Source organism: Balaenoptera borealis, assembly GCF_965194805.1.
Source record: "Balaenoptera borealis genome assembly, chromosome: 16".
Classification (NCBI taxonomy): domain Eukaryota; kingdom Metazoa; phylum Chordata; class Mammalia; order Artiodactyla; family Balaenopteridae; genus Balaenoptera; species Balaenoptera borealis.
This window is the reverse complement of record NC_138872.1, coordinates 66,827,148-66,850,359: the sequence shown is the minus strand read 5'-3', so window position 1 is coordinate 66,850,359 and position 23,212 is coordinate 66,827,148. Positions and strand designations below refer to the sequence as shown.

The window sequence follows — 23,212 nt, the reverse complement described above, 5'->3', positions numbered from 1 at the left end:
CTAGATAATCCTACTGTCTCTGGTTGGCATGCTTTCTCTCACAACTATTTATTTATTTCAAACATTTTCTACTTCTTTCAAACCTTGGACTTCTGTCCCTCCCATCTCCAAGGCAACTCACAGCGGATGACTTTGCCTAATTTGAAGGAGTTGTATTCATCCTATTCTTGCTTTCTTTCAAATATAATAGAGCATAACATCTTCTCAGGAATGTTATGCTATTACTTATCTCTCTCTTCCCTCTCTCAACTCTATCTTTCCCATGGACATTTAGTCTATTTTATACATTGGGATTCCACTTGAAACTTCTTTACAAGAAAAGATCTGCTAGAACAGTGAACCTCTTTGCCCCTAAGTATGTTAAGTCTCAAAGAAAGTCTCATAAAAGGAGTCATTGCACACATAATCAGGATAAAAACAACAACAGGTCATGAACTGGACATCACACATATAACTACAAACTAGTACTAACACTGACATCACCAGCATTTTCAGAAACAAAGCCCATAGTTTCACCAAATTCTAAATCACTGATATTTTCTTTATATGCTTTACAGTTTAAAAAATTGAGATATAATTAACATATAACATTGTGTATGTTTAAGGTGCACAAAGTGTTTGATACATTTATATATTGCAATATTACCACTGTAGCATTAGCTAACACCTCTGTAGGGTCACATAACAATCATATATGCTTTATAATTAAGAGCTCTGCTAAGACTATATAGGCAAGAAAAGGAGCAGAAATTTTTAGAGTGTTATTTTAATAACCAGTAAATCTAACGGCATGATTTTGTGTTACTAGGTCTAGATGGGGGAGAGAACGGAGGAGGAAGCAACAAATGTCCCAGCCACAGCTTTTTTTTAAGGGCTAAAAATATTGCAGGATAAATACAGAACCATAAGTAATACTTAAGAAGTAAGTTTGACAGCATAGTGATACATTCTTACAACAAATTATTCATGGAGGGAGTCTGACATTCCCACCCCCCATTATTCCCTTCATCTGCACTGAACAAGCAGTTAGAAAACAAGCTCATTCCTTTATTCCCATCAGCTCTCCTGGCAGCTGTTACATTAATTAAAGGTTTGGTCTCACAGGTCTGGGTGAGTGTGAGTGAGTGAGTGTGTGTGTGTGTGGGAGGGTGGAGGGTGGCCCAAGCTGAGAAAAATCGTGCAAGGGCATTCACCTAGGACACCCTTCAGAAAGATGCCTGCCTCTTTCCTGAGGGCACCACCTTGTCTCTGCTGCCCACAGCTCCGTGGTGTTACAGCAGGCACTGCTACTGGGCTGCCTGCAACTCTAATGTGTTATTTAATTTTGAAACTACGATTAGGATCGCTAAAGCGTTTTGTGATGCGCTGGAACGAAAGATGCTCCATAAAATGAAGTTTATTATTAAGGTTATTACAGCTCTGGGGCCTAAAATAAAGCAAAATTATAACCACACAGACGTCAAAGGGAAACTCGGAAGCCACATGCATCTCAAACACTGCCAAGTGGGCAGGGGCTGGGCGGGGGCGCGGGCTGGGGGCTCTCATCCGGCGCCCTCCACCGGCACCACCGCTCCCGGCACCATGAACCCGGCCCCGCCCGGACCTCTCCCCCGGACGCCGCTTCCTGGGGAGGGGTGGGGGGACGTCAGCGGTCGGACCCGACTCCTCTTGGTCTCTCATCGACCGTCAGCTCTCGGGTGACTCTCACACTCCATAGGCTGCCTCGCTCCCGGCCCCAGCCTCCCCGGCGGGTTTCTAATTCCTTCACAGGCGCCTCAGTTTCCTCCCGTCTCCCACCTTGACTTTTGTTTAAGTCCAGGACGAAGCTCGTTCTTCCACGGTCCCCCAGGTCGCCGGCTGTCTCCCCTCACTCTCCCTCCCCGGTCCAGGACCGCCAGCCCTGGCCAGGTCTCCTCGCCCCTCCGCCACTTTGCACTCAGCCTGGGGCGCAGCTCCCCTCCGTCCGGGGATCCCGCTAGCGACCCGCGCGTCCCCTTCGCCATCCCCTCTGCCCCTCGGCCGCCCGGCCCGGCAGCCCGGATCGCCTCTCCGCCCCCTTCTCCTCAGGCCGGCCCCCGCCTCGCACCCTCTAGCCCGGTCTTCTCCTCAGCCGGGTCTCCCTTCCCCTCCCTTCGCCCTCAGCCAGTCCTCCATCCGGCCCCGCGCGCCCGCCGCTCACCGGCGGACTCCCCGGTGTTGATCCAGTCCGGGTTGGCGATGCTGGCGATGGCGAAGATATCGGCGGCCAGAAAGAGACATCCTGAGATGATGGTCAGTTTATCCATCTCCCCGCCCCGCTCCCCCCACCCCCCGAGCCCCGGGCAGGCCGCGGCCTCACGCCTCCCGCCCCATGGGCCGCCGCCGGGGCCAGGAGACCCCGCGCCGCCGCCTCGCGCCCCCTCGGCCCCCGCGCGCCGCTCGCGCCCTCCGCGCGCCCGGGACCAGCAGCCGCGGCGCGGCCCGCACAGCCGGAACCGCCGCCCGCCCCGGAACTGCTCGGCCCGCCCGCCCCTCACCCGGAAGCGAAGCCGCGGCGCTGGCGAGGCCGGCTCCGGCTTTGGGCTGGCGATGACCCTGGTCCGCCCTATCGGTCCTGCCCTGGCACGCGGCCCCGACCCTCCGGCCCGCCCGCCTGGGGCCCCGCTCCGCCCGACTTCTCCTCGGCCGCCCGCCTCGCTGTCCTGGACAGGGCAGAAGCCGCCTGTCTTCAGCAGGAGGAGGCCCCGAGCCCGCGGAGGGAGTCGGTGACAACGCCTTGTCACCTTGTGTTATCATTGCCTCTGCCCTGTCAGCCCCGGGACTGCCCCTTTTAGGAAATGGCTATGGACACCTGCTGTGAGTCAGGCACTGTAGGTGTAGGTGCTGGGGCTGCTGGAGTGGACCTGAGAAAGTTTTCGTTCTCAGGAAGCTTACCTCCGGGTGGGGAAGAAACGGAAACTGTTAAAAACTGATCTTTAAAATAAAGATAATATTAGGTATTGATCTATTAAGTTGGGGGTCGGTCTGATGGGGGGTTTAGGGGGCGGCGGTGGTACATAGGATGGTCAGGGAAGGAAGGTTACACGGAGAACGCCAGGTTCATAAAAACCTGATCTATGAAGATCTGGGCAAGACTGTTCCAGACAGAGGGAAAAGGAAGTGCAAAGGACATTAGGGGAGCGGGCAAGGAAGAGGTTGGCCTGTTCAAGGAACCGCAATATATCCTGTGTGGCTGGAGAGTGGTAAGAAAAGACAGAGGTGGGCAGAGACCAGATGTAGGACTTTAAGAGCCGTGACAAAGAGTTTGGATTTTGTTCTAAATGCAAAGGGAAGGCACCGGAGGGTTTAGAACAGGGGAGTGACAAGGGCTTATTTAATCTGTAAACAGAGTGTCGATTGTAGGGGGGAGGGGCAAGAATGAAAGCAGGGATAGCAGTTAAGAAGCACAGTAGTCCAGGAGAGAGAGAAATGTAGCTTTAGGTAGGACGAGAGTAGTGAAGATAGGGGATGATGGGCAGATTGGATGTTTTGTAGGCAGAGGGAAGGACTTGCTGATAAACGGGGGAGGGGTTGAAAGAAAGAGAGAACTCAGGGAATGACTCCTAAATTTTTTGGCCTGAGTAATGGGGTGTTTGATGACACTATTTATTGAGGTGGGATGTGGGGAGGGGCTTAGCTTGGATGGAGAAACAGAAAATAAACAAGACATTGGCATAATTTATTAGCAATACAAATGGTCTACCACATACAGTTTTGCTATCTAGTGGAGATTTCCTTTTCTTCCATGGCTCATGGACTAAATCACCATTAACCCTGACTTTGAGTCCAGCTCTTTCTTTCCCAGTTAGTTCCCCATGAGACGCTCATTTTCTCCATAAACGCCACCTAGGTCACCTCTAGAAAGACCTAGAAGAGTGACATCTGTCTCTATTTTTGGAATGCCTACATGTCCACAGAACTCAGCAAGTTTCAAATTCCACCAATCCAACAGCCTTGCAGAAGTGCACAGAGTTATCAGTATCACCACATAGATTGGGTAAGGAAGTTTGATTGCTAGCCTGTAGACTTTCCTGTCCAAACATTGGTCTCTTGTGGGGGGGGGTAGTTTTTTTATTATTATTATTAAACCATTCATTTTTCCTCTGCCACAGAAACTGACACAAGCTGATTTATATGTTCCAGGGACTTGGACATAATGCGTATCACATTACTGCAGGAGGTTTCACCGTTTATTGTTGTTTAAACACTGGAGAAGTTTGGTGGAGTCATATTCTCGGCTTCTTTTTGGTGTTTCTGTTGCCAAGTAATAGAAGAAACTCCAGCTATACAGTTCTGAATTCTCAAATAATGTCCACTGATGTTCACTACTGGGCAGTTGATGAGAATCCTAGGGTGAAATGTTGGAACATTTGCCTATTCTAACTCCAGCTAAATGGAACGATGACTTGATTCTTGTGTTTAAACAATACAAGTATAAATCCCTCCTTCTACCCAGGCATCCCTTCCTGGTCCCTCCAGCCTTTGCCCCTCCACAAAATGTTCTAGATCTAAGATTAAAGCATAAAAACAACCAGTACACAGTTAAAAGAATTTAAAACATTTTTTTACCAGGTTAATAGCTGCATATCACTACAGACAATAGTCACCTATCCCATTCCTTACCAACCAGGATGTGGGGTGGGTGGCATGGGCAGGACCAAATACTCTGTTTACAGATTTCCCATTAATCCCATTAATTTGGGGCTGTTTTTAGCCCCAAATCTCATTCTTGCTTGCCAGCGTACCTAGTGTTTCAAAGTCTCAAGGCTCTCAGGACAGGACAGATCAATTCTGTTCTCCTATGTATCTCAATCTAGATTTTAGAAGAGGCAAACCCTAGGAGTTAGGGACAGGTGGTGTGACGGAGTAAAAAGAATACAGAACCATATTTTAGTCCCACCTGTGCTACTGACTTGAACTTGGGAAAGTCATGTCACCTCTCTGGGCCTCTTTCCCCTATCTGAACAACAGACTCCCAGAGTCAGGCACTCTGCTTCAGTGATAGAACTTCCCCAACTTCTCACCCCTAAGCAAAGCAGCTAGGGCTTTTCTATTCAGAGAGAGGATGAGCCATGAGGCTACTTAAGGCAGAAAATCCTTGAGGACCCGGAAGAACATAGAAGGCCCCCAGGAGGGAGCTATGCTGGCAGCCTGAAGTCATAAATAGTCATTCTGTGGTTGTTAAAGGGCCGTGAGCACAGCGTGCTTTATTGTGATGGATGGTAGGCTTCAGCCCAGCAGAGGCTGAATCCAAATGCGACCTCAGGGAAAGCTGTGGAGGGGAGTGTGCAATCACTCTTCTCTTTAAGGAGGATCTTTGACCTGACAGGATAGAGAACACACTACCTCCCTGGAGGTTAAGTTTACCATCCAGGCCAAGAATGTGGATGCACCACATGTGTTCACCTGGGGCTTCTGGGACTAGACGAAACAAAAGAGCTGAATCCAGAGGTTAATAGTTTGTGCCTTGAGCTCAAGTCTCATTTAGTCTCATGGATTGTGTTCTGTTGGAGCTGACTTGGAGATAAGAGATTATTGTCTACTGTGCAGGAAGTTTATTAGGGTGTGCTCTTAGGATCGATTCCTGTGGGGGAAGGGAAGGAAGCAGGATTGGACAGAGGGAGCAGTTTGACTGTGGTGCAGTCACAGGAGGCTTTGGCAGAGCCCAGAGGGAGCTCTGAAGCTGGGATGGCTGTTCTGAGATGTTCTGAGTTGGAGTTAAGGGGCCAACCGAGCCTTTGTATCTCTGCATGGACCAGTCATTGGGTGTCAGTCATGGGGCATGACCTTGGGTAAGGCGGCTCTCCAGCCAAGGACAATTCCTTGAGAGAGCTGACAGCTGAGAGCAGTCAACCTACAACCTCCCCAAGAGCTGGGGCCTAGGTTCTCCTGTCCTGAAAGGGGACTAGGCATGACAGTGCAGCATTTGCAACAGTGCGCCCATTGTGCTGCACAGATCCACTTGCTTCTTTTTCAGTTCTGAAAGCAGCACCTTTAGGACCCTGGTGGACATCTTTTCCTGTGGGAAACTTATAAGAGGAAAGTTAGTGGGACAAAGTATAGCTCTTGCTGCTGCTGCTGCTGTAGCTCACCTTAAGGTGTAACTGACATAACATACCCTCCTCTCCTATCCATCCTAGATTCCTGTCACCCTCTGCTAGCACCTCTAGGTGGCTTATGGTGGGGTGGCCCAGACCTCCATCCCTGAGGGGGCTGAGCCACTGGTTGCCATATACTTCTCAGGCTGTGGCTACTGTTTTTGTCCATTTACTGTAAAATAGGCCAAAGGAGAACTAAGAGACACCCAGGTGGATCATGTGGGTGCCACATCATTCCATTCTACTACCGGTGGAAAACTGAACAATCTTAGTGCTTCCCTGTGCTGAAGGCTACGTATCCTTCTCCTCTACTGGGGATGCGGTCCTCATTATTACGTGGGCAGCGGGTCCAGCTCCAAAATCCCATCTTAGCATCTACTCTTTCCTGTTGTCCCTGGCACCAAGCTGTTGCAGGTTGGGTTCTCTAGGAAATACTCTTGAGTTGCAGGACATTTATTGAGGAGTGCTCTTGGGACCCACATGTGTGGAGGGAGAGAAGGAAGCAGGATCTGGCAGAGGGAGAAGTCGGGTTGCAGTGCAGCGGTAGGAGGACCTCAGCAGACCCTTTAGGGAGCTCTGAAGCTGGGATGTCCCTCTAGAGTTGTTCACGTTGGGCTGAGGGAGCCAGGTTTTGTACCCTGCATTGCTCAGTCACTGGAAGCTAGCTGCCCTGGGTAGGTGTGATCTTGGGCAAGGGGCTCTCTTCAGCTAGTGGCAGGGTTGGGGGGGAGGGAAAGGAATAGGTCCTTCGGTCCTGAAGGGGGACTCTGGGCAGCACAGCATCCATGACGGTTTGTATCCTTCAGCTCCACCAATCAGTCTGATCTTGGCATCCACAGTAAAGAGTTTTCAGTCTGGGATGGAGGGAAGGTGGATGGACCCTGTGCCCCAGGCACTGATATGCTCCCCTCACAGGACCTTAAATGCTGATGTGCTTTATTCCTTCAAACTCTCACCATTCCCTACCGATAGGAAATTGGAGGAAAAGGATGCATTTTATAATAGAATTAATTTGGTGTCTGGACAGAAGCCTTGCCAGACTGGAGGAGGAAACAGGCGATCTATCACAAGGCGCTACCTGCAGGAGATGCCTTGAGGCTGAGAGTAACAGGGAATGGGATGACTCTTTGCATTTCCTCTGTCTCAGCCACTACAACACAAGATTTATCCAACCGGAAATCTGCCCTGGTTTACTGTCTGGGTAGAGCCACAGAAACAGCTGAATAAGCTGGGACCTCCCAGTTTACCATGGAAATCTATGCACACTAATAGGTGCTTGTTTACTATTTGCTGAAGGCACGAACGCAAGAGGCTTTGCCTTTCGGTTTCATCAGAGTGGGGATGACAATAGGACCTACTACATTACATTGTTTTCTATTTCTTCTAGAATTTATTTTTGATACTTTATACTTTCCTAAAATTGTCCACTCCATCTGCTTTTTAAATCTAAGTTCCAAGAGGATAGAGCCCTTACTTGTTTTGTCTACTGTTGTGTCCCCAGCATCAGCAAAAACCACAGAGCGGGCTTCCAGTAAATATTTGCTCTATGAGTAAACGTGTCTGGGGGAGGAAGTATTATTTTGGAAAAAAAAGAAGGAAGAATTAATTCCTCTCCTAATCGTGACTCATTTTTTTCAGGCCACCCTTGGCCTTTTCTTATTCAAAACATCCGTGAAAAAAGTGCAGTTCCAAAGCAGTTGGCGCGGTTGATATAACAGTATTTGAAAACACCATTATCGGGAGCGCAGCAGGGCATCTGTGCTCTTGTATGAACTAGCTATGATCTTCCTCCGTAGCCCATTCACATCTTTGAGACACCCGCCTCTGGGCTTCCTCCACCGTCTCCATTTCAGTTTCCCAAGAATGGGTGAGGGGGCTTCCCTGGTGGCGCAGTGGTTGAGAATCTGCCTGCCAGTGTAGGGAACACGGGTTCGAGCCCTGGTCTGGGAAGATCCCACATGCCGCGGAGCAACTAGGCCCGTGAGCCACAACTACTGAGCCTGCGCTCTAGAGCCTGTGCTCCGCAACGGGAGAGGCCGGATAGTGAGAGGCCCGCGCACCGCGATGAAGAGTGGCCCCCGGTCGCCGCAACTAGAGAAAGCCCTCGCACAGAAACAAAGACCCAACACAGCCAAAAAAAAAAAAAAAAAATCTAGTGGTTCTCAAAGTGTGGTCCTGGACCAGCACCTGGGAATCATAGATTCTTAAAAAAAAAAAAAGAATCGGTGAGGAACCCACTGTGAGCCAGGCACTGTGCTAGTCCGTAGAAGTTTTGTTTTTCTGCACCCAAATTTTCACATACTGCATTTTCCAGGGTCCACTGGGGACCTTGTGGTGACCGCACTGCAGCGCAACGTCCGGGCGGCGTTGTCGCAGCGTCCCCTGGGGGCCAGCCCGAGATCTCCTCGCCGCTCGCGGTCGGCCCGCAGTGCGCCGGTTCCCGGAGGGTTCGAAACAGTTGGGAGTTGGACTGACTCCAGCTTCGGTTCCGGGAGACTCTCCTGATCGGCCTGCCGTCCCGGGGCCATGAAGAAGGCCGTCCACAAAAGCGTTAAAGGTAACTGGGTGATGTCCTGGGGACCAAGACTTCTTCACTTTTTCTCCTCTGTAAAATGGGAAGGTCACACTCTTGGGCCTCTCACCATCATTTGTTTACCAAACTAAAATTTACATACAGGAAGAGTCCCCCCTCCCCCTTTTTAGTGTACAGCTTTGTGAGTTTTGTACCCACGTTTAACCACCACCACAATCAAGATGTGGAGGTCTCACCACCCCCAAAATTACCTTGTGATGAAGCCCCGTTGCTGCCAACGCCTTTCACCACCCCAGCTCCTGACACTCCTGATCTGTTTTCTATAGTTTTGCCCTTTCCATGGAGAATGTCACAAAAATGGAATCCTATGATATGGAGTCTTTTGAATCTGGCTTCTTTCACTTAACGCTGCTGTCTTTTGAGACTGGGCTTCATAGTAGATTATATCATGAGCACTTTAATTTGCAAGCTGAGGTTGGAACTCAGACCCTGTCTATGATGCCAGTTCTCTGTTTGCTCAGGAGCCAGAGGCTCGAGGAGGGGATGACCTGTAATCCTGAAAAGTCTTGAAGATGGTACCTTCTTTATACTAGGTTACTTTATTTTCCAGACAGAGAGCATCTGTGGTTTGGGGGAGGGTGAGGTTGGAGATAGGCAAGGACACTTGCTTGGAGTTGAAAGGGCCATGAAACCGCCCAGCTCCCTGCAGCTGGAGATGTGGGAGCATGGGAAGCCCCTTCCCCAGCAGTGGGGGGGACTCCTGGGCCCCCCCAGACACCACAGTCACATGGATTTGGCAAAGGTTTGGCAAGGTAGCAGTTTGTCACTTCTCCTTAAGGAAAAGTGTTGCGTGTGTGAAATGCTGGAAGAGTGTGCTGAAAACAAGTTTCCCCAGAAGCTTCCTGTAGGCTGAAAATGAGTCTTCTCAGAAGCTTCCTCTTGGGAAAATAACCTGTTGTTTTAAATCACTCCTCCATCTTCGAAACTTTTCTTGTGAGGTTTAGTTTTGTAGAAAACATACTTCAACGCCTCCCTACCCATTTTTCCTGGATTTTCCTCCCAAATGCTTTTTTTCTACTGTCCATTTCCACTGACATTGCTTGGGTGACATGCTCTGGGTGAACGCAGTAACCCTTTCGTTTCTCACTTCCACTCTGGACCCCACAATCCATATAACAGCCAGAGGTTTTTGTTTGTGTGTTTCTCTGAATGCAGACCTTAGCTTGTCCTGCTGAAATTGCTTCTAAGCTTTTCCAGTGAGGTAGACCTGCCAAGCAGCCTGTCTGCTCTGCCTTTGCTCCTCCTGCCTGCCCCCTACTGGTCTCCTTTATGTTCTTTCCTGTCTCAGAATCTTGATCTAATTTGCTCTCTCCCATCCTACTTCGCTTAAAGCTTTCCTGTTGGTCTTTTCGATCTCAATTCAGATTTTACCTCCTCTGTGAAGCCTTGACCCACCTTCCTCACAGGAGACGTTAGCCTCCTGTTGGTCACCCTAAGAGCTCTCTGAACTTTTCCTTCATAGCATGTGTCGCAGTTTGTTGTTCAAAATATGTTTACATGATTCATTGATATTTGTCTCAGCCACTAGGCTGGAAGATCCATGAGGGCAAGAAACACTTATGATTCCTAGCACACTGCCTGTATCAATAACTATTTGTTAAGTGAATGGATAATAATAACTAACATTAATTAAATATTCACAATGTGCTAGGCACTGTGCAAAAGCCCTTTAACTGTCTCCTTTAATTTTCCTAACAACCCTCTGAGTGGGCATTTTTATTATCATCACTTTACTGATGAGGAAACTAAGGAAGAGAGAGGTTGATTAACTGTCCCAAGGGTCTGGCTTTAGAACCCCAGTTACTACTGTCATGCTGATGTCTAGGTGAAGGACTAAAACAAATCTCTCCTTTTTTAGAAGAAAGACAAATCGGCCTCAAGGTCAAGCCATCTGTACACAACTTGAGCAAAACTCAGCAGACCAAACTCACTGTGGGCAGCCTGGGATTAGGCCTGGTCATCGTCCAGCATGGGCCCTACCTTCAGATCACGCACCTCATTAAGAAGGGCTCTGCAGCCAGGGATGGAAAACTCCAGCCAGGTGACTGTGCTTTCCCCATGCCTCCCAAACACTCCACCTCTTTCTCCCTCCCGTCTGCCTTCAGGGAGACTCAGGTTTCACTGTAACAATGATAATGATGACATTGTTTGAGAGCTTTCAATGGGCAGGCCAGTTGGTATTACTTGTATAACCTTCGCTGTTGGGCGTTTTTATTCACTGAATTCTTACAATAACCCTCTAGGTAGGAACTATTATCATTCCCCTTTTACAGGTGAGGAAACTGAGGCTCAGTGAGACTGAGTTCCTTGTCGAGGTTCACCCCCATCTAGCAGGTGGGATTCATATACAGGCACAGCGTCACTCCAGCGTTTATGGCTCTCTGTGGATAAAGCTTTCTTCTTTTGTAGGCAGTATTAATCATCATTAACATTTAGAAGCATGATCTTATTTCACCTTCCTGGCAATCCCTGAGGTAGATTCTACATTAAAAAAAAATTTTTTTTAATTCTTTAATAGACCTTTATTAGAGTGTAATTGCTTCACAATACTGTGTTCGTTTCTGTTGCACAGCAAAGTGAATCAGCCATATGCACACACATGTCCCCATATCCACTCTCTCTTGAGCCTCCCTCCCATCTTCCCTTTCTCACCCCTCTAGGTCATTGCAAAGCAATGAGCCGGTCTCCCCGTGCTATGCTGCTGCTTCCCACCAGCCAACTATTTTACATTCGGTAGTGTATATATGTCGATGCTACTCTCACTTCACCTCAGCTTCGCCCTCCCACCCCATGTCCTCAAGTCCATTTTCTATGTCTATCTCTTTATTCCTGCCCTGCAACTAGGTTCATCAGTACCATTTTTTTTTTTTAGATTCTATATATATGCGTTAGCATATGGTATTTGTTTTTCTCCTTCTGACTTACTTCACTCTGTATGACAGACTCTAGGTCCATCCACCTCACTGCAAATAACTCAGTTTTGTTTCTTTTTATGGCTGAGTAATACTCCACCGCATATATGTGCCACATCTTCTTTATGCATTCATCTGTCGATGGACATTTAGGCTGGTTCCATGTCCTGGCTATTGTAAATAGTGCTGCAATGAACATTGTGTTACATGTCTCTTCTTGAATTATGGTTTTCTCAGGGTATATGCCCCGTAGTGGGATTGCTGGGTCATATGGTAGTTCTCTTTTTAGTTTTCTAAGGAACCTCCATACTGTTTTCCATAGTGGTTGTATCAATTTACATTCCCACCAACAGTGCAAGGGGCTTCCCTTTTCACCACACCCTTTCCAGCATTTATTGTTTCTAGATTTTTTGATAATGGCCATTCTGACCGGCATGAGGTGATACCTCATCGTAGTTTTGATTTGCATTTCTCTAATGATTAGTGATGTTGAGCATCTTTTCATGTGCCTCTTGGCCATCTGTATGTCTTCCTTGGTGAAATGTCTATTTAGGTCTTCTGCCCATTTTTTAACTGGATTGTTTGTTTCTTTGCTATTGAGCTCCATGAGCTGTTTGTATATTTTGGAGATTAATCCTTTGTCTGTTGTTTCAGTTGCAAATATTTTCTCCCATTCTGAGGGTTGTCTTTTTGCCTTGCTTATGGTTTCCTTTGCTGTGCAAAAGCTTTTAATTAAGTCCCATTTGTTTATTTTTGTTTTTATTGCCATTACTCTAGGAGGTGGGTCAAAAAAGATCTTGCTGTGGTTTATGTCAAAGAGTGTTTTTCCTATGTTTTCCTCTAAGAGTTTTATAGTGTCTGGTCTTACATTTAAGTCTTTAATCCATTTGGAGTTTATTTTTGTGTATGGTGTTAGGTAGTGTTCTAATTTTATTCTTTTACATGTAGCTGTCCAGTTTCCCCAGCACCACTTATTGAAGAGGCTGTCTTTTCTCCATTGTATATTCTTGCCCTCTTTGTCATAAATTAGGTGCCCATATGTGCATGGGTTTATCTCTGGGCATTCTATCTTGTACCATTGATCTAGATTTCTGTTTTTGTGCCAGTACCATACTGTCTTGATTACTGTAGCTTTGCGGTATAGTTTGAAGTCAGGGAGCCTGATTCCTCCAACTCCGTTTTTCTTTCTCAAGATTGCTTTGGCTGTTCGGGGTCTTTTGTGTTTCCATACGAATTGTAAAATTTTTGGTTCTAATTCTGTGAAGAACGCCATTGGTAGTTTGATAGGGATTGCATTGAATCTGTAGATTGCTTTGGGTAGTATAGTTATTTTCACAATATTGATTCTTCCAATCCAAGAACATGGTATATTTCTCCATCTGTTTATGTCATCTTTGATTTGTTTCATGATTGTCTTATAGTTTTCTGAGTACAGGTCTTTTGCCTCCTTAGGTAGGTTTATTCCTAGGTATTTTATTCTTTTTGTTGCAGTGGTAAATGGGCATGTTTCCTTAATTTCTCTTTCTGATTTTTCGTTGTTGGTGTACAGGAATGCCAGAGATTTCTGTGCATTAATTTTGTATCCTGTAACCTTACCAAATTCCTTGATTAGATTCTACATTAAACCACCTTACAGAGAAGGAATCAGATATTTAGTAACCTGTACCTTGTCACACCAAGGAGTGGGGATTTGAACCCTCTCTGTTACACTCTTTGTCAGTACTGCCCTGCTTCTCTTGGCTTTGGGTGAATGAATTTTCCATCCAATTCAAGACATTTTCCCAGTGCCTACTCTGGGCCTGGTGCTGTGCTCAGGAGTCAGGGACGCACAATGGGATGGTAAGGTGGTGGGAAGGAAAGACCATTCAGTGGGAGTTGGCCTGAATTCAGGCCCAGGCTCTGCCACTTTCTAGTTCTGTGACCTTGGACAAAGCCCCTTAACTTTCCTGGCCTTAGTCACCTCATCTCTAAATTGGGATAATACCACCTTTGTCAGGAGTTGCTAGGATTTGATGAGATAATCTTTATGAAAATGCTTTGAGAACTACAGTGCTATGGAAATGCTGGCAATCATTTCTCTTAGGCTGTTCTTACTTAGAGATTCTTTAGACTGGTATCTTTTTTGTTGTTGTTGTTAACTAAAAATGATTGTGGTACAGGAGCCCCCAGTGGATTAAACCACTGGTTTGCAACTCTGGTTACCTATTAGAATCACCTGGAGACCTTTTAAAACAAAAATGCCTTGGCCCCATGTCCCCAGAGGTTCTGATTCAATTGGTTTGGCTTTGGGGATAGGGCAGTTCATGGTTTAAAAGCTCCTCAGGTGATTCTAATTGCAGCTAGGGTTAGAAGCAGTGGATTAAAGAATTAAGTAGATCAATGATGCTATTACAAAAGTTTGCCTCACCTTAAAATCCAGAGCATTTTCTCCACATAGAAAATGGTGCTGGGGAACAAACTGACAGAAAGAGAGTTCTGGACTTTCCAGACCAAAAGTACTCTAGGCCGGGTTCCATGGGCCTTTTCTGCTTGTTCTCCTTAGCTTCTCTGGGGTCAGGGGACAGATGCTGGTTGATAACCAGAGTGCACACTCACTAGAGTGGGACAGGAGTATGCTTTCATGCACATGAAACAGAATCTCCTGGTGGGGCTACAGTTAGTGGGCTCCTGGAGGTCAGAGGCAGTCTTGAATTCACCTTTTAAATCCACGACTTACCTACAGCACTGGCACATTTATTATGTCTGTGCTTGATAAATGAATAGCAAGTGAGTATTTGTCCTAGGCATTTTGCAAGGTGTTTCCACATCTATTATCTCATTTAATCTCTGCAACACTCCTGGAAGGTAGATAACAAAACATAGAGCCTTAGAGAGATGAAGTAATTTGTTCAATACAGAGCTAAGTGGGTGGTCAGAGCTGAGACTTGAAACCGTATCTGCTTAGAAAGCCCATACCTTTGACTAGAAAAGAGATTTCAATAGAGAGTAAGTCCAGGGCCCCAAATCTCTTCATGACAAGTCAGCCACTTCTCTTCAAGGTCTAGGTTTCAAAGACTCTGTAACTCAGTCCTTTTGACAATGATTATGAAATTTTGAGAGGTGACGGTCTTAGAAACCTGATGTTTTTTTGACCCCATTACCTCCCAGCCCCATTATTTCTCATTCATGTGCTTTGAATTTCTCTCTTTTTGGTGTTTCATAATAGGGCTTCATCTCGATTTCCTGATTAGTTTATTCTGGCTAAACTTTAAAATCCTTTTGGCCAGTATAGCTTTAGCAAACTCTGATATCCAGAGTCTTAAGAAATTAATATAGCTTTGAAGGTAAATACAAGTCATGTACTGGTCACCACCCTTACTAGGCCACATTCATTCAATAGGCATTTCCTGAATGCCTGCTCTGTGTAAGCATCCTGCTAGGTAGGCACTGTGGTATAATGATGAGCCAGACATACATGGTCTCTAACCACACAGAGCTTATGGAATTTACAGCCTAGTTTGTAGAGATGGTAGTGGCTTGGCTGCTGCAAAGTTGATTAAATATAGGTAATCGAGACAGTTTATATAATGTGGTTCCTATAGCCCATTAAAACAGAAAGAAAATGTATAATGTTGATATTCATAAATACCAAATTGGTGTTTCTTTATGAAAGGCAATGTTAATGTCTATTGCCAGAGTACTCACATTCACACAATGATATGTCTGGTTTACAGCCAGGACGGTCAGGGAATTAAGCTGTTTATTTTCTGCCCTCTTGATAAAAGTCACCCTTTAACAACATAATTAAGCAAAATGACAAGCCATAAACACTCCTTTTAAGATTAGGCAAGTAAGCTCATCCAGTGAGGTCTTCTTCCTCCCCCCCCACCATTTTAATTAACCTGCATGGGGTGAACAGCTTTAGATCGCACAATCTGCAGGTCGCCGGGAGAAGCCCTGTTTCATTCTGAAGTTAGCCCCAGCTATTTTTAAAGACCAAAGTAGAAGGTTTTCTTCACCCTTCTAAGTATTCATTTTCTTTAATACTGTGAACTTTTGTTTCTGATAGGATCTAGCACTATGGAAATTTGTCCCTGGCATTCCTTGGAGGCTTCCTTTGGGATCGGCATAATTCCCAATTATAGCACAGTGGGGAGTAGTATCAGAGAATGTACTTCATCTTGACTCTTTTCTCCTCTGAGGTTAGGCTTCAGCTGTCTTTCAGGTTGATTGAGGGGTCTCTAGCTTCCCATGCACAGAGAGGTGAACATATCCTTTGGGACTCATTGGGGTCACTTTATCCGATGTTAGCTATAAAGTATCCATGACCATTTGGCAGGATTTTAGTACTAGTAAGAGCTGATGACTAAGATTTTACCCAATGTATCTGTCTGTCCTTAAAAAGCAATTTCCCTGTATTCCTTCCTCTCTTGCTGAATGCCCTTGTAGTAGTCAGAGGTCTTCGATGCAAGCACTAGAAAAGTTCTGTTAAGGCACTGGATTTAGAACAATGAGGCTGACAGAATTGCCAGAAAGCCTGGAGAACCAGGTTTGGAAAATGGTGAGAGAACAAAGGGCCATGGAAACTGGGTGCTCCTGTCACCTCTCTGCATCTCCTGCTCTAGGTTCAGTGACCCAGGGAGACTGACAAATAACTGGACCTAGTTTACATGTTCACACCCTAGCTGCTGGGTACAAGTGAATAACTGGTCTTTTTAACATCCAGTTTGGAGGTCCAGGGGCTTGCTGTCAAGATGTGGTTCTCTTCCTATCTGCTGGGGGCTCAGGAGCTCCATGGTTGGCCATCACCCTTCCCTGCCTGTTCAGCACTGTGCTACGGTAGGGGACCTAGCTGTCTAATCCCTTTGAGCTGACATACTCTCTGTATACATAGCTTAAACTTAATTAAAGCATGCTAATTGTCCAGTGTTGCATGTAGAATTACTTGCTCAACGAATACTATGTAAGGGCAAACATTAAACTGAAAGGCTTGATGTTTAATATGGTCTTCTGCTTACTGTGGAGGGCATTGGAAATGGCCAGGCAGGTATAATAGAAAGTAGGTCATTTATTCACTTAGTGTAAGTGGTTTTTTCTTTAATAGTAATAGCCATTTATTTTACTTGAAGAAAACACATTTTTAGAATCCTAAAGGATGATTCAGATTATAAATGGTTTTTAGCCTCTGTCACACCAAGGACTTTAGAAATGTTGTAAAAACATGCTACAATATCTACCGCTACACTGACTATTAAGAAACATCTTGCATGTATTCTTCATTATTCAAAGGATACTTATGTCATGGAAAGGGTCATTTTTATTAAATAAAGGCTGAAGCCTGGCTTTGGTTCAAAATGAACCAACAATATGAACCCATAAAATGAAACACCTCACCCCCCCCGAAAAAAGAAAAACATCGCACAATAAAGCCAGAAATGGTATGATCCTTTTAAACCATTATCTTAATTTTACTGATTTTTTTCCTTTTTCAGGTGATGTTTTGATTAGTGTTGGCTATGCCAATGTGTTAGGATATACTCTTCGAGAATTTTTAAAGCTTTTGCAACATATCACCATAGGAACAGTGCTACAAATCAAGGTTTACCGAGATTTTATTGACATACCCCAAGAATGGCAAGAAATATATGATTTAATCCCTGAGACCAAATTCCCAATTACACGGTAAGTAGTTAAGTTTAGGAATCTTTGTTATACTACAGAGTTCCCCAGGGTCTAGGAAGTAGAGTCTTAGTTTAATGTGAGAACTGTCAGTTGGACCATGTAGGAGGGATTGATGACACTGCCACAATTTAGTGGGTTTCTAAGTCCTTTTGGAAAGTACAATCTGTAGGACCTAATATGAGGCAGAATGATAAAGGCAAGAGCCTTGGACATGGAGTTTAAAAAAAGACGAAACTATCCAATGGCAACTCCACCTCCAAACCTACATGCGTGACTCCGCCTTTTCCAAAGTTAGCCCTTAAACATGTGCTGTGAATCCCATTTCCTCATTTGTCTCCGGCATATTCAACTTCTCTCTCTGGATCCTTCCCAATAACATTTAAGCCCCTTTAAAACCTCTACCATCTTAGCAAACCCCACCTAATTCCACTCTCCTCTCCTTTACCTTCCGGCCACTGCCCTGTCCCTTGACTCCAAACCCATTGAAAGAGCTGTATTAGACTTTGCCATTTCCTCAGGAGACACCATTTCCCCCCTCAGTGCAGGCCTTGGCTGAGAGTCCTTTTTCCCAGGGTCACTTACAACCTTCATACTGCTGATTTCAGTGGACTCTTCTCAGTCTTTATTTTGCTTGGCTTCTGAGCAGCATTAGACACTGTACACTCAACTCTGGTTGAAACATCATTTTCCCCAGACTTCTGGGATACCATACTCCCATGATTTTCCTATTTCCTCTAGTCACTTCCTCTTGATCTCCTTTTACCCAACCTTGGAGTTCCTCAGGGTTTAATCTTTGGCTTTCTTCTCTCAATCTCCTAAGCAAACTTCTTGATTTCTCTAAAAATAGAACTACCATATGACCCAGCAATCCCACTACTGGGCATATACCCTGAGAAAACCATAATTCAAAAAGAGACATGTACCACAATGTTCATTGCAGCTCTATTTACAATAGCCAGGACATGGAAGCAACCTAAGTGTCCATCAACAGAGGAATGGATAGAGAAGATGTGGCACATGTATACAATGGAATATTACTCAGCCATAAAAAGAAACAAAATTGAGTTATTTGTAGTGAGGTGGCTGGACCTAGAGACTGTCATACAGAGTGAATAAGCCAGAAAGAGAAAAACAAATACTGTATGCTAACACATATATATGGAATCTAAAAAAAAAAATGGTTCTGAAGAACCTAGGGGCAGGACAGGAATAAAGATGCAGATGTAGAGAATGGACTTGAGGACACGGGGAGGGGGAAGGGTAAGCTGGAATGAAGTGAGAGAGTGGCATGGACATATATACACTACCAAATGTAAAACAGATAGCTAGTGGGAAGCAGCCGCATGGCACAGGGAGATCAGCTCGGTGCTTTGTGACCACCTAGAGGGGTGGGGTAGGGAGGATGGAAGGGAGACGCAAGAGGAAGGAGATATGGGGATATATGTATATGTATAGCTGATTCACTTTGTTATAAAGCAGAAACTAACACACCATTGTAAAGCAATTATACTCCAATAAAGATGTTAAAAAAAAAACTCCTTGATTTCTGTGGTTTCTATTAGTATCCATAAATTAATAATTTTCAAATTGTATTATCTCCAAACTTGTATAAACACCCACTTGATATCTGCATTTGTATGTATCATAAACCCCTCAAACTCATTACGCCTAAAATCAAAAGCCAGCTTGCCACCGTCCTAGTGGAAGAACACTCACATAGTCAAACAAGTCAGAAATTTACGGGTTGTGCTTGATTTCTCCATCTCCCTTTTCTTTAACTGACAAATTCAGTGCTCTGATGCAAGAGTGGTCCTTATTAATTCTGACCAGATTCCTGACCACTAGTTGCTACAGCTGTGCACCTTTGCTTATTGGGATGGGCTCAAAGAAATATGGCTAGGGACTTTACTAAAGACTAAAAAATGGCCCATATTCCATAGACATTACTTTAGAGTCCAACTTGTGGCCCTAGGAACTGATATGGCTAGCAGATGTGCTTTGCTTGTCTTCCTCAGTGTTTTAAACACTGTAGAGAGAAAGGAGGATACATAGGGGGTGCTTTTCCAGGGGGCAGTAATACGCTATTTCTTGACCTGGGTAGTAGCTACCAAGGTATTTATAATTTTTTTCATTCAACTTTTTTGCATTTTTCTGTGTATTTCAAAAAAATTTTTAATGAAAAAATATTTGAATCGCTAAATTTACAAATCTAAGATTTCATGCAGAGTCTTTATCTCTGGTTTCTCCTGAAGAAACTAGAAGATGGGCTTGCATTCCCACATGGTGACAGTGGACTAGAGCTGGGCAGTTGTCCCCTTCAGATGAGGTACAGATTGGGGAAAAAATTCTCAGTAACTAAACCAATCCTGATTTGATTAAAAATCATTAATGATAATAGTGATAACTGCTTACTATGTGGTGGGCACTGCTTTACAAGCATTATACCATTTAATCCTCATGCCAATTCTTTTTATTTATCCTCGTTTTACAGATAAGAAAACTGAAGCCAATGGAGTGTATAAACTTGCCAGAGGCCACAGGGCTAAGTGGTATATGTCTGTCTCCAGAGCAGCAATGTCCAATAAGAACTTTCTGTGATAGTGGAAATGTTCTGTGTCTGCGTTATCCCATGTGATAGCCACTAGCCACAGGTGGCTACTAACCCCTGAAATGTGAAGATTTGTAACGGAGGAATTTTAAATTTTATTCAAGTTTAACCAGTTTAGATTTAGCAGCCACACGTAGCTGGTGGACCTTGTATTGGGGAGTTCAGCTCCCGAACCTGAGCTCTTAACCATTTGCTTATAGAACAACTACGTTCTAAGCACAGAGTTCAGAATATTAAAAATCTAAGGATGGCAGATTGACCATTCAAAAGCAAACACAGAACAGCACAACTTAAGTATGAGGCTAAAATCCACAAACTTAGGAACAATATCAGTCATGTTCTGAATCCCTTTCTTAATTAAGCAAAGTGCTTATAGCTAAGGCATTTTAGCATCTTATGTGGAAGGGGGCGGGGAAGGGGCAGAAGTGGAAGGAAAAGGCTTATTTGGTATGACTTCCTTCAGGAGCAAAGAGCACTGTGTGCACAACGGAGAGAATACTCCACAGGATGCTCTGGGCAGGCCTAGTCGTATAAAAACTGTTTCCAGCTAACCCTGACCTCTGCTGGCTTGTGGCGTTACTATCTAATGCAGTTCAATAAGAACCTGGCTCTGCCACCTGTCCTTGACGGTTATCTAATACAGTTACAAAGGATGTCCTTTGCACTCTGAAGGCAAACTGTTCTAGTCCTGAGATCTGAATCTCCTTGCACAGCACTAAATCAAGGATTAAAAGAAAATAGTACAATTAAGACTAGCGGCCCTTAGTAAAATTGACTCCATACCAAATGTCATTTCCAGAAGAGATAAACTTTAGGAAAAGCTTCAAAAGCTTAGGAGCAAATAAAACAGGCAGGCCTCCAAGGATGTTAGTGAAAACACCAGTAAGTCTGATAGCTTGGAGGGACTGGGGTAGGGAAGAAATCTATTTCCTATTAGCAGGACAGAAAGTAATAGAGAAAGTAACCGAGGTTCATAACTACAAAGGTCTGGTTTTGGATCTGCTGGCAAATCCAGCACCAGAATGAGGGGTAGCAGGTAACAGACAGTATTTGTTCAGGAAAATAATAGCAGGTGCACGTGCTGCAGACATGAGAAAAGTTCAAGAAACCTGTTGTTGGCAAATTACCAAAAAAAAAGTCTGTACAAGTTTTTGGGTGGCAACAGCGAGGTGGAATAGTGAATGATGAGACATCTGGATAGAAGGGTGTTCTACAGATCCACATATGTAAACCCAAATGAGGAGCAAAGAATGATGCTCAGGGGAGGAAAAAAAAACTCAGATCAGCATGTTGAAGATCTCTGAGGGCCATTATTTCTGGATGCCCCCTTGGAAATCAGTAATATTCTGTTATTGCTGACCCCATGTGACCCATGAAAACTGAGTTCTGTGGAGGAGATGGCCACATTGACCTGTCATTCTGTGTGAAGTGAAATTAACCCACCATTAAGGCCTGCTAATATTCTGGTCAATAGTCTGGCTTAAGTCTGTGCAAAGCTTTTAAAAGTAATGTGAAATAATTTAGGGCAGAATTTGATTTCCATTTAGGAATGGAAACAAATTTAAAGGTAATTTTTTTTTGGGCCGCATCTCGCAGCTCGTGGGATCTTAGTTCCCCTACCAGGGATTGAACCTGTGCCCTCGGCAATGAAAGCTAGAGCCCTAACCACTGGACTGCCAGGGAATTCCCTAAAGGTAATTTTAAAAAGAGAAAATTTTCAATAACACAGAAAGGTAGTGTTAAAGCTAAATTGTATTCTTTCTTTTACGAACCAAAGCAGGTTGTAAGACATCTCTTAGGTGATAATGAATGTTCAGACATTAAGAATCCATTTCATTCACTATTCTTTTCATTTCAGCACAACAAAGAAAACTGAGGAGGCAAAAGATGACTCTTTCACAAGCAGTGATGACGATGAAGATGCAGTTTTAGATAAAAGACTTAAGTACTATAAATATCCACGGTCCACTGGCCATTACCCTGCAAGGAGACCAATGTCTATCTCCACAGAATGGCATGGATATAAAAAGAAGAACTGTACTATTAGTGTAGGAAAAGACATTAACTGTGACGTGATGATTCACAGAGACCACAAGAAAGAAGTGAGAGCCCCTTCTCCATACTGGACAATGGTGAAGCAAGACAATGAAAGCTCCTCCTCCTCCTCGGCCTCCTCTACCTCAGATGCATTTTGGCTCGAAGACTATGCCCATGTTGAAAAGGGCAAGAGTGAACCTGTATCAAAAGTTGGTTAGGCAGCAGTTTGCAAATCTGTGACCACAGGAGCATTTGTCTTGAAAACACCCATTTTTTGTGCACTGCCATGTATACGTTTGCTATACTTACAGGAATATGTGCAGACTTAACATTTCTCTTTCAGGAGTGTGTTGTAAAGCCTTTAGAGACCTTCTTCAATGTGATATCCAAAGACTTCCTTGGGGTTTCACAGGCCTCACAATTATTCAGATCCTTAAGACCTTCCTTTCTGAGAAGAATGTCTCATATTTTAGAAAATGCAGCAGAGGAACCCAATACCAGAATGTGTAAACACAGTAGAGAATTTTACTCTTTAAGGTAAGTATCACATTTTACTTTATTTAGTTTCTCGTTTGTAAACTTCAAGTGCCCTACTTAAAAGAAATGAGAAATTTTTGCCTAGTTGTTCACATTAGTTTTTTCCCCCTTTTCAGCTCCACTTTTACTTTTTTTAAAAATATTTATTTATTTATTTGGCTGCACTGGGTCTTAGTTCTGGCATGTGGGATCTTAGTAGCGGCATGCGGCATCTTTCGTTGTGGCGTGCAGGCTCAGTAGTTGCGGCACAAGGGCTCTCTAGTTGTGGCGCATGGGCCCTAGAGCACTCGGGCTTAGTTGCCCCGCAGCATGTGGGATCTTAGTTCCCCAACCAGGGATCGAACCCGTGTCCCCTGCATTGGAAGGTGGATTCTTAACCACTGGACCACCAGGGAAGTCCCCCTACTGTTACTTTGAATGTTGGGTTGATAGTTAATTACTTGAAAGAGATAGGATAGAAACAGATGAGGGAGAAGATGAGGAAAAAAAACCACAAAATTCTGCCACAGTGAAGATAAACATAAAATGAAGCAGTGCGAATACAGGATATGACTGGCAGGGAATTTATATTTTTCACAAATAACTCTTTCGCAAAAAAGGCAAAAAAGGGGGTAAAACCCAGACCATTTAATTATTCTTACCCAAGAAGACAGACTTTTAACTGCGTTTATCTTAAAAAGCCACCAATAATAATCTGGAAATAGTTACTCTGATAGCCACTTAGCCTTAATTTTTAATAGTTTCTCAT

The 23,212-nt window shown here is 44.6% G+C and overlaps 2 protein-coding genes across 3 annotated transcripts in view; one reads left to right on the top strand and one right to left on the bottom strand.

Annotated features, from left to right (window-relative positions):
• Positions 1–2,441, bottom strand: part of MOSMO (modulator of smoothened) — a 61,585-nt gene extending 59,144 nt beyond the window's left edge. Inside the window, exon 1 of one of the 2 annotated variants that reach the window (XM_082362633.1) lies at positions 2,180–2,441. In XM_082362633.1, coding sequence (XP_082218759.1) covers positions 2,180–2,285 — 106 coding nt within the window. In that variant the 5' untranslated portion in view covers positions 2,286–2,441. The remainder of the gene's footprint in view (positions 1–2,179) is intronic. The other variant, XM_082362634.1, reaches the window with a different exon arrangement.
• An 84-nt stretch (positions 2,442–2,525) lies between these two features.
• On the top strand, positions 2,526–23,194 carry PDZD9 (PDZ domain containing 9). Its single transcript, XM_082362625.1, has 4 exons — positions 2,526–8,673; positions 10,568–10,750; positions 17,093–17,282; positions 21,749–23,194. Exons 1-4 carry the CDS (start codon positions 8,643–8,645, stop codon positions 22,143–22,145), a joined length of 801 nt encoding a protein of 266 aa, XP_082218751.1. The 5' UTR covers positions 2,526–8,642; the 3' UTR covers positions 22,146–23,194.
• The last annotated feature ends 18 nt before the right edge of the window (positions 23,195–23,212 follow it).